At 39.5% G+C, this 11,619-nt stretch overlaps 1 protein-coding gene across 3 annotated transcripts in view; it reads right to left on the minus strand.

Annotated features, from left to right (window-relative positions):
- UBR5 (ubiquitin protein ligase E3 component n-recognin 5) overlaps positions 1–10,324 on the minus strand; it is an 86,122-nt gene extending 75,798 nt beyond the window's left edge. For all 3 annotated transcript variants that reach the window (XM_081325002.1, XM_081325003.1, XM_081325001.1), the window contains exons 1-5: positions 9,836–10,324; positions 2,362–2,406; positions 1,820–1,901; positions 1,591–1,667; positions 721–840 (exon numbers count right to left, since the gene is read on the minus strand). In XM_081325002.1, coding sequence (XP_081181128.1) covers positions 721–840; positions 1,591–1,667; positions 1,820–1,901; positions 2,362–2,406; positions 9,836–9,897 — 386 coding nt within the window. In that variant the 5' untranslated portion in view covers positions 9,898–10,324. The remainder of the gene's footprint in view (positions 1–720; positions 841–1,590; positions 1,668–1,819; positions 1,902–2,361; positions 2,407–9,835) is intronic.
- Between the last annotated feature and the right edge of the window lie 1,295 nt (positions 10,325–11,619).

Here is an 11,619-nt window from a genome sequence, read left to right on the forward strand (position 1 = left end):
CAAAAGCTTTCTAAGTGTATTTTTAACAGTAGTTTTGCATGGAAAAATATGCAGGATATAAATTCACCTAAAATACTTATCACTATTGAAGAAGAAAATCTAAACTACCTGTAATAGCATTATCTAGTCTGAAGATTAAAGCACAGATGGTCCTCAAATTATGACTATAATTGGGAGCAGAATTTCTGCTGTTAAGTAAGGCTGTTACATAAATCATGCTCCATTTTATAAGCTTTTTTAGCACGGTTGTTAAGTGAATTACTGCAGCAAATAACACAGATGTTAAACAAATCCATTATCTCCCATTGTCTTTGTCTTTGAAGCTGGCAGGGAGGGTGCAAATGGTGATCACATGACCCTGGGACTCTGAAATCCCCATAAATACATGCTGGTTGCCAAGAGCCGGAATTCTGATCATGTGACCATGGGGATCCTGCAATGTTCATACGTTTAAGGACCAATTGTAAGTCACTGTTTTCATATCGTTATAACTTTGTACGGTGGTTAAAGGAATGGATGTAAGTCAAGGATTACCTGTAGATTAAATATTTCTTCAAAATTTAAGTTTAATTGATGAAATATAAAAACTTGCTTAATGGCATTTTAAAAAAATATATCCTAAACCACCTCTGCATTCGAATGATCTTCATGCATATAGAGATGATGTTAACCAAGTATAGTATACAAACAGGTTGCAGCCTCAATCCTATCAAAACTTACCCAAGGGTGTTGCCTGCCAATCTGCCCAGAGTTTCAGAACCAGACAAAAACCATGGGGAATCACTAGTCCTGCCTGGCCTGGATGTCCTTCCTGCCCCTGAGCCACTGCTCAACTTTGAACTGAAAGTAAAAGATGGTAGATCAGTCACAATACAATCCCAAATGGGTTAAAAACAAGCCCTGGAATCCCAGGTTTAAATTCTCAGGGACTCAGTCTGGTAACACACCAGCTTAAGCAACACCCTTGGGGAATCTTCCAAACTTAGCTAAAGGATATGGCAATCTAACAGGGGAAAAGGAAAAGCATGCAAAGCATGCCAATGCAGCTCTTTTATTAGAAACTGTTTTATTGCAAAAGTAATATTAACTCTCATGGTGAAACTATTGTGTATATGTTCAAATGAATTACTATGCGTTAATTAATACAATCAAATTTCAAACCCCTGCTTTTAAACCCAAACTTGAATTAATATAATACTCCTATATCCTTTTAAAAACTCTATTAAGTCAGATAAAAATGTGGATCCAGAAAACATATCCTGGCAAGTGGTAACATCGTAAATGAAAATATAATGCCAATTCAGTTCTATTAAGACTATTCAATTCAGCAGTCAATGTTGGGTAGGACATCTAAATTGTTTTTAGTATTTATGATTCATCTCTTATTATTTATATACAAATAGGTTAGAACTAATTTTAGCATCTATAAACATCATCAAAAAAGTACATTTAAAAATATTTTTAAAAAATTTCACTCATTTCCTAGGTTTATTTTCAATTCCGTTAACAATCCAAATGAGTAACATTTAAAAACAAAGTGGATTAAAGTATTTGATACTAGTTACAAATCAGAACAAAAGTAGCTCTTACCCATCATTGTTATCAGGTTTACCCAATTCTAATCTGTCTGGTTGAACTAAAAAGCCAATTCTGCAAACTCTACCATCCTAAAATTGAAAAAAAAAACTGTCCATTAAACATTATACTTAAATTGCATTATTAACATTTTTAGCAATTATTAAGTTGGTCTAACCTAGGACATCTAAATTTAACTATACAACCAGAATATTTTAATTGTAGCCTAATGTGTACAATTTACCTCAAGAAGAAATGCAGCATGATTTGGTCCCACTACACACTGTTTAATTGTTGCCTGTTCCAATACATTCAAAGGAGGATGACTGAAAAAGAAAAAAGAAAAATCCCATGAGTAAGACACTCCTCTTGCTTTAAAAAATGAAAGAAGATAAGTGGCTTGTAATATGACATGAATTGCTATCTCAAAATTTATTTCCAATTGTTACATTTAAAAAACAGAATTCAATGTATCACAGATATCTATATATCCATATACAGAACGAAAAAGGTTGTGAGATACAGTGGCTACAGATCATATTATGACAGTCCATTTTTAGATCTTCTGAAACCAATCAAAGCAAACCTTTGCTTTCCAAGTTGTAATCAGCCTAGAATCCAATGAAGAGTTTAACACAAACATACAGCTACTTGGGTACGCACACCTGTTTCTCCTTCATCCCCCAGTGCCCACCCAAATTAGGTAGCTGAGTAGAAAAATAAGTTGGAAGATCTTTAAGATACCAAATTTACAAATTCAGAATTGCAACAGTGAAGATTTCTCACCTATTTAAGTTGTACTTGTTGAGCTTTTCTGAAACTTCTCTTAACCTGTAAGAGGAAACAATACATATTTTAGCAAATGTAAGCATATATTAATCAAAACACATTTTATGTGCTTTCTGAAACCTTACAAGCAGTCCTCAACTGATGACCACAATTGAGACCAGAATTTCAATCTCTAAGTGGTGTGGTTATACAGCAAGACATCACGTGACTGCTTTACTTAAGCAACCACAATTCCATCACTCTCTACTGCAGTCGTTAACCGAAAATCACAGGCCATCATCAAGAGTTTTCCAAAGCTCTCCACAGCAAGCTGTAGCACCCTTTCGAAGATGTACTGAAGTTAGCACAACTTTTATGAAAGCAGCATTGCTTAACAAAAGGCTCAGGGACCACATGTAGAATATTCCCCACTGAAGCTGGGTCTGAAAAGGAAGACAGCAAAGGGAGCCAGGCACTTTTCTGCTTCAGCCACGGTGGCTGGGCATGAAGAAGAAGGTCATATATTCACTGCCTATCCATTTTCCTTTCCATTCCATTTCCATTTATTCTGATGGAAAATGAACTCTTTCATTCAGTATTTGTTCTTCCTCTTTCTTCCATATTTCTACTTTCAGTCTTTGTTCTAACTTTTCTCCAACCCAAGAGCCAATTTTGATGCTATCAAAAAATGGTACATCTCACTTTCAAAATACAGAACAACATAGTTGGAAGGGTCTGTGGAGATCTTATAGTCCAAACCCCTGCTCAAACAGAAGACTCTATAGCAGAGGTCATCAACATTTCTCGGTTGGCGGATCCGAGGGAAAGGAAGGGGGCAGCATTTTACATGGTGCGTGAATGGGGCCACGAGCACGCACGTGATACAAATGGGGCAGTCCTAGCGCCCATGTGATACTCACCAGCCTGCACCAGTGTGGTGCCATTTTTGTGCCCCGTGGCACAGCGGCATCATTTTCACTGCCCAAGGTGCAGCAGCATCCTGTTTTCACAGTCTGAGGCGCAGCAGAATCCCATTTTCACGCCCTGAGATGCAGCAGTGTCCCATTTTTGTGCCCCGGGGTGCGGCGGTGTCCCGTTTTCACTCCCTGAAGCGCTATTGTGACTGGGGGTGTGTGTATGCACACGTGCGCACACTGGCCAGTCTGCCTGCGGCCTAGTGGTCAGCAGGCCACGGCCCGGTAGTGGACTGCACCGCACAGGTTGGGGACCCCTACTATATAGTATACCATTCCAGACAAAATCTATCATCCCTCTTGCATCCTTCACCAAATGTCTCATTAGGTAAAGGTAAAGGTTCCCACGCACATGCGTGCTAGTCGTTTCCACCTCTAGGGGCCGGTGCTCATCTCCGTTTCAAAGCCGAAGAGCCAGCGCTTGTCCAAGGACTAGACTAGACGCCAAAGGCGCACGGAATGCTGTTACCTTCCCACCGTAGTGGTCCCTATTTTTCTACTTGCATTTTTACGTGCTTTCAAACTGCTAGGTGGGCAGAAGCTGGGACGAGTAACAGGCACTTACTGTTACGCGGCACTCAGGATTCGACCCGCCAAACTGCCGACCATCTGATCGACAAGCTCAGTGTCCTAAACCACTAAGCCACCACGTCCCTAATGTCATTATTTCACCATTAACATTATATGGAGCATGCTATTAGATGTTATGCTGATTCTTTTGCCTTAAGTACAAGTAAATTGACTTATTCTTAAACTATGTAGTAGAAACAAACCTTTTGCTAAACACTTTCCAAGCCACAATTCCCAATCTTTGTGAATGATCTATCCCCTTTTCCGGACTCTCTTATCTTCTTTCCACCCAACCAATCATGTCATTTACTACAAGAATTTTTTTCTCTAGATTGCATTCATTCTGAGCATTGACCACATTTTCCCAAATTTATCTCTAAGATATCAATTAACACCATCTCCTGGAGTATAACATACACCTATCACCGATGTATAGCAATTCCGGTCATAAGTGATGTCATAAACTGAGAGCTACCTGTATAAACATCTATAGTTTTTAAAAGAAAAAGGACTAAAGAAATTAGAAATATAAATGTTAGGGCAAATTTACTCAGAACAAAATATTATTTCAGGATTCCTGTTAAGTAACTCTTTCAGTATTACTTAACCACTCAGACTTGTCACAAAAAAGGATATGTTTTGAAAATGCCTGTTTTGAAGATATTTTAATTCCTTGGACTTAAAATAAGTAAAACCAATTCACAAGAATATGACTTTGATGAAACAAAATATGTGTGTCTATTGCTGTACTGAAGATTCAAACAGAAATGCTCCTTTTATTATTCGCTTCCAGTACACTCTGACATGATAAATACGTTACCAAGACAGTCTCCTATTTTTAATATTCAAATATCACCACATAGCTACTTAAAAGGATGGGGGGGAGAAGAGAAACAGTACTGAGCTTCAAAAATGATTCAGAATTTCTCTAGCTTCTAGAAACCTACTGTATGAAGGCTAAGCACAAATCCAGAAGCACTTAAGCCCGTGGTGGCAAACCTATGGCACGCGTGCCACAGATGGCACGCAGAGCCTTCTCTGTGGGCACGGGCGGTGTCACTCCAGTCCTAGGCCTTCAGCTGGGTTTTATAAAACCTTTTCGCTTTAGGCCTCCGCCATGTGCCAAAAAAAAAAGGTTCAATCAATCAATTTCAACTTCTTGTGGGGAAAAAAAAGATCTCGCAAAGTTAGAAATGATTGAAGTTTTTAGTCCCACCCAGTCTGCCATTACCACCGCAGCCACGCCCATGCAATGCGCCATGCCCATACAATTGGCCACACCCATCCGGCACCCGACAACACATAAGTGGGTTGCAGTTTGAGCACTCGGTCTCTAAAAGGTTCGCCATCACTGACTTAGGCCATGCTGATGAATAACCTGATAAATCCGGTAACTTGAACAATTCCCAAGATCTGTTCCAAAGTTCAGCAAGTTACCCATTCAGGGTAGCTTCAACTGGAAACACCTTTAAGAAAGTCCACTTGGTGCTTACCTGGTTATTTTCAGCACTGTGCAAGAACCAGTTTTATTTTCTTACACCTTTTAATTACCCACTTTTGCTGTTTGTTTTTGAGCAGTTTTACTACTAAGTCAGATGTGAGTTACATCTTTTTTTAAAATCCTTGTCTTTAACAGCTACATTTTCTTTATTTTTATGGGAATTATGTTTTTATTTAGAATACCTTTTAGGGCAATGTAAGCAATTATGTCCCTCATAATCCCCACCAATGGTTATCCTGGCTACAGCTAAGGTGAGGGTCAGGAAACTACAACAACCCTGCCTTCTGTTATCATGGGATTAGCACTATTTAGGGGAAAATATTACAATTTCATTTACTCATATTAGCCACACCTAAGAGCCTAAGAAGACAAGTAGAAGAAACCAAGATTTCTCGCTTCATAATTTTTTTAAGGAATTCACTATTTTTAAGCAATAATGCATATTAAACTCCTTACAAAAGCTAATTATTTTATTATTTTATTTTAACTAAGGAGAAATTTCCTGACAGAACAAGTAATCAATGGAACAACCTGCCTCCAGAATTTGTGAATGCTCCAATATTGGAAGTTTTTAAGAAGAGACTGGACAACCATTTGTCTGAAATGGTGTAAGTTTGCCTGCCTGAGCAGGGGGTTGGACTAGATGACCTCCAAGGTCCCTTCCAACTCTGTTGTTGTTGTTGTTGCTGTTGTTGTTATACGCAGCTTTAACCAAAATATCTTATATACAAGTTTACAATTTGTCATGCTATATTAAATATTTTGCTCTAATTTCCTTCCCATTCAGAAGGGATATTCATGACATTTAGTCTGTGGAGAAAATTCCCAACTACCCTGCACATGGGTAGAAATCCAGATTCTTTTTTCACTGCATTTCTGAAATATTCCATGCTTTTCCAAAATACATCAAAATAACAATGTATAGCCTTTATTACCAAATAGAGAATTGCATTACAGAATGATGCCTGTAATACAGAGGGCAGTAATAAATCCTGATTCCCTGATTTTTGAGTTGGGGGAAAGAAATTGTATATTTTAATGCCTACAAGGCCATTGAAAATTAATGGATCATAGTCATATATAAAGCTTTGAAAACAATAATACAATACTACAAGACCTATTTTAAAATACTGAGCAGGGTCACATAACACACTAAGGTATAAAATAAACCAACCACATCATCACTTAGCATTATGTGTTAACTCAACCATGTGTCTATGTTTTTTAATTTTGGATGTCACAATGAAATAAAAATGTCAGCAAAATATAAAAGTTCCGAAGATAACTACATGAAGATTGAAGATTAATCATATAATAAACAAGACTAGAAATTTCCCAGGTCAATGTGATTCCCGTTCACTTACTTATCTACTCATTATGCCAAGTTAAATGCACACTCTCAAGCCATATCCATACACTGCTTAAAAAACATGAATATCAGTTAAGAATATAGACACAGAAGAAAATTTTATACAAAAGATTTTCACTATATCTTCAGCACTTTTATTACATTTTAAAAACAATGGACATTCTGATATAATAAACTGAGCCATACCAGTCAAACTGGATAATTTCAAAGTTATAATATTTGTTAGATGACTATTATTAAAAGTGTGATTTATGTCTATATATTGAATTCAGAGTTTCTTGAGGTAAATGGGGTAATTATATTTAAATCTGGACCAATGTATCTATTTTTTGAAGAGAGAGGAAAAGACATATAACAATATAATATATTCTCCATATATTTCAGGGGAACTACAGCAGCAATCCTGCAAAGATTGCAAATAGTAACATAAACATTCAATATGGACATTATTTGTTTATTTTAAACATTTCTATACTGTATATCTTAAAACCAATTTTATATATAAAAATAAAAAACCAGAAAACCAAAACAGAAAAAGTTGATATTTTAGATTGTTTGTTACACGTATTTTAATGTTCAGAATATACATTTTCCATAAACCTAAAAAAAACCTTTCTATAATCCTATAATTCCCATTCTTAAAGCCCATTGACAGGAAATATTGTTTTCATTTAATATGTTGTATTTTTTTAAAAAAGTCTATGACATTCAAATTTTTATATTTCAAGTTTTGTAAAAGTAACTCAAGATTAGATTTCATTAAAGTCAATGTAACACTAAATATGACTTCGATTTTCACTAATGTCAGTGGAAATTAAATTTAATTAATCTGGATTTAATCCAGTGTGTCTAAATATCAATGGAATATTGCAAACAAGCACAAGACGTTTTGTTCACATATCATAGTTTCTACAATTTATTGGGTTCATGATTCCCTGATCTATAAACTAAATCACCCAGACCAAGTTCACATGACATTTTAGAGTAAAATGCAGTCCACTAATTTGGGGCTCCATGTATCATCAAATTAAGGCAGTGTCAATAGTTATTAAGAGTATAGCTAGAATTAGAAATCAGAGAAAACTCAAGGATATTGCTGCAAAGCATCCCATACTAATGAATACTCTCCATACATGAAGTGTTGTATCACTTGTCATTTCTTGTGACATCATGACAATGTATTTTACTACATCTGCTGTATGTCATTATCAATTACCTCTGAAAAAACAGAACAATCTTACAAAGTTTTAATATTACAATAGCAAGTAACTTTTATTACATATTCTTTACATTTATACAATCTAGTCAGTTACATCAATGTAAATCACAGGTAATTTACTTATTACCTACTGACAAAATACAAAAATTGCTTTGGTTTAAAAGCGAAGATTATCTGCTTAAGAATTAAATTATTTTTAAACATTTGTAGATGTGGAGAAATGGAAAAAAAAATAATGACACCATGTTTGAAATACTAGTATTTGAATGGGTTCTCTCTACCTCCCTATCTACTGTATTAGTTATTGTAAGACGGGCTTCATCTCAAATGGAGAATGTGCTACAAAGATATAATATACAATATACTGAAGAAAAACCTTTACATTTTTCTGTATTTTATTAAAAAGCCTGTTAGAAAACAAATTGAACCTTAGAAAGGCAATCAAGAAAAACTATGCAGAAATTCTCACAGAACCCAAAGGGTCCTTTTTAAGTATGAAGAGTTTTAGAATCAAATAGCTTCATAAAGGTCTCACACTGTCAAATTCTTATCTCTACTACTCAGCAAGTCTATGTTAGAAACAACATGCCAATCAAAATAATATTGAAGCTGTAGCCAATCCCTGAAGCATCCTTCTTCTCAATAAATGGCACTGCAGTACAAAATGTGTCAGTAGGTCATTCAAAAAGAAACCACACCCATCAAGACATATTAAACTATAGACCCTCTTTCTGGTTTATGGTCAATCATACTGTATGGATGAGATGCAATCCCCCCCCATTAATCTATGCTTCTCGTTCAGCATTCAGCATTTCATTTTGTTTCAGTCATTTGTTTCAGTCATAATCTCAGGTTACTCATAGCAGGTATCCTTTTTTATACTATCCTAAATCAGTAGGTGTAGAAATGTATTTGTATGATACCAACATAGACTTGAATTACATTCAGAGATTGACTATAAATTATGATACAAAATATAACCCTTTGCAAACTGTATTATGGAAAATTAAAAATTAAACCGGAGACAAAAAACATCCCAGAACATTCTAAACAAGGTCAAGAAAATCCTGACGCTACAGATTTTTGATCCTTATCTGCAACACTGCAAGAAATAAAAGATCCATTATGATCCTAAAGCACTACGGGATCCGACTGCAAATGCATATATGTTCACGACAACCAAGGCAACAGGAGAGTACTCACAATCACACCTATACAAAATGTGAAGTTGTCCGAGCCCCATTTAAGCACTGCCGAGAGGATCTGGAAGGACCTATAATCCAGCCCATCTTTTCCAGATCCCCCCAAACCAGGGGTCGGCAACCTCGGCTCTTTTATGACTCGTAGACTTCAACTCCCAGAATTCCTGAGCCAGCATAGCTGGCTCAGGAATTCTGGGAGTTGAAGTCCACGAGTCATAAAAGAGCCAAGGTTGCCTACCCCTGCCCCAAACCAAAACTAGTCGACCGCGTTTCCCGCTTGGATCCCAAACCGCAACCCACTGGATGTGCTGAATTCAGCCCCAAATCAGCAAGCCCGGCCCTGCAACTTTTCGCTCAACAGCCGCCGTAAAGAAGCGACGTACCCGGGAGGGCGGCACCGGGCAGCTACTCCATCCACGCGGCCCTCACTTTCAACGCTTCCAGAGGGCGAGACGAAACGAGACGGGGTTAAAATCCGCGGGGAAAAGGGCTCCCTCTCCCAGGCCCCCTCCCGGCGTTTCAACTCCATCCCGCCGCGCTCGCTACCCAAATACCGGGGCTCCTCCCCTCACGCACGGGGGGCTCCTCCCTCTTCTTCTCCTCCTCCTCCTCCTCCCCCGGGGGGGGGGCACTGACCGGGGTCCCCTCCCGCCTCACCTGTCATTGAGCTGGTCCTCGGTGCCCGGCAGCGGGTGCACCACGAAGTGGATCGATGTCATGTTTTGCTCCCCCTCCCTGGAGGGAGGCAGGCAGGGGCCAGGCGCACAAGGAGGAAATGGAGGGGGGGCGGGAGGAAGGACGGGCGAGGGGGAACTTGGCGTCTCCTTCAGCGTGTCGCGGTCACACTCGGGAGCCTTCGCTCCGCACGAGGGAAGTGAGAAAGGACCGGGCAGCGCGGGACGCAAGAACGGCAGGGAAAGGTTCGGTCAGCACCCCGCTCTCACACGAGCCGCCATCTTAACTTCCAAGCTGCCCCTCGCTTCCCTCCCTCCCTCCCTCCGCTGCGCCGGGAACAGAGAGGAAGGTGGGACGTCACCTGAGCAACAGCAAATAGAAAGTCCTCGCTAACTAGCGAACCGGCAGTATCCTTGTAAAGTCGGCAAAGATTGGCTGATGGGAGTGGGATCGGCGTGCTTACGTCAGACGTAAGAGCTTTAAGAGGAGGAAGGGCTAGGCGGGGGCAGTGCTGCTTTCTTTCTAGAGAAGAGGCGTTAGGGAGGGTACGTGCAGCCTCCGGAGATGGGCGGAGCTTTGACTGCTCGGAGTCCGCGTGGGGGAGGGAGGGAGGGGGGGAGGGGAGGAGAGGCGGTTGCTTCTTCGCTATCTTCGCGCCGAGACGATGGTGTTGAAGTCTGTTGTGTGAAACCCAGAGGAAGGGCTTATCTGGGCAGTTCCATGATGGGACGGAGGGGGGAGAAGAAGACTGCACTTGGTAGCTGCATGCAGGAAAGTCTTTCGTCTGAAAAAAAGGGCTTCGCTTAGTTGCTTTCTCTGTGGAGTTTGCGGTGTATTTCAGGAATGGGGAGCATCCAGATATGCGACCATACAAGGGAGCCTGTTTGCGAGTGGCTAACGTGCTGGTTTAGAAATCCGGAGACTGAGTTCCAGGGCTCCCCATAGACATTGAAGCCAGCTGAGTGACTTTGGGCAATCCATTTTTCTGTTGTTGCTGTTGTGGGGAAAATAGGAATGAGCATTACATATACTTGCTGCCTCGAGTTATTTATAAAAATAATAAAGGCTGGATTAAAAAAAACAAATTGCTGCTGAGTTATCTTTCTTCATATTGGTGGTATGTAGATAAGTTCAACAGCAGCTCCCATCCTCCCAAATATTAATAGCTGTGCTACTTGAAGGTAATGGATGCTGTAAGGATCTGGTTGCAGTCCAGTCCTTCCCAAACTCAAGAGGCCTAACCTGAAATGATGAAAAAAAGCACAAGTAAACGTGAAATTTTTGTTTTTGAATGTGATGGACAGAATTCTGACCAGATTTATTGAGAGGTTGATCGAGTTCATGGTAGCAAAATCTGATACTTTGCTGAAGAAAATCACTTAAATTACATTGAACGCATGTCAATTAGGATCAACAAAAATGGCAAGTGCTGGGAGATTATATTGGTAAAGTGGGGTCTGGCTCAGCAATGTGCCACCCCAGATGTTATTCTGGGGTCTGTGCTTGAGGGTGAACTTGAATTAAAAATCCTTCCAGTTCTTTTGCAACGTTAACAGCCTAAGGCTCAGTTACCAGGGTTGGATGAGGTGAGAGGAAAAGTGGGAGGAGTGCAGATTTAGAGATAACTGCTAAATCTAATTGTACAAAGCTGATCCATGAGATTGGACACCTTGCATTTAAAGAGGCTTGCCACTGTTTCTCCTACTACCTTGCCTAGCCCTGTCAGCTATCATTTCAGCTGTTTGGGCAGAGGGGAGTTTCCCACT

The sequence above is a fragment of the Vipera berus genome (genome assembly GCF_964194415.1).
Source record: "Vipera berus genome assembly, chromosome: 3".
NCBI lineage: Eukaryota > Metazoa > Chordata > Lepidosauria > Squamata > Viperidae > Vipera > Vipera berus.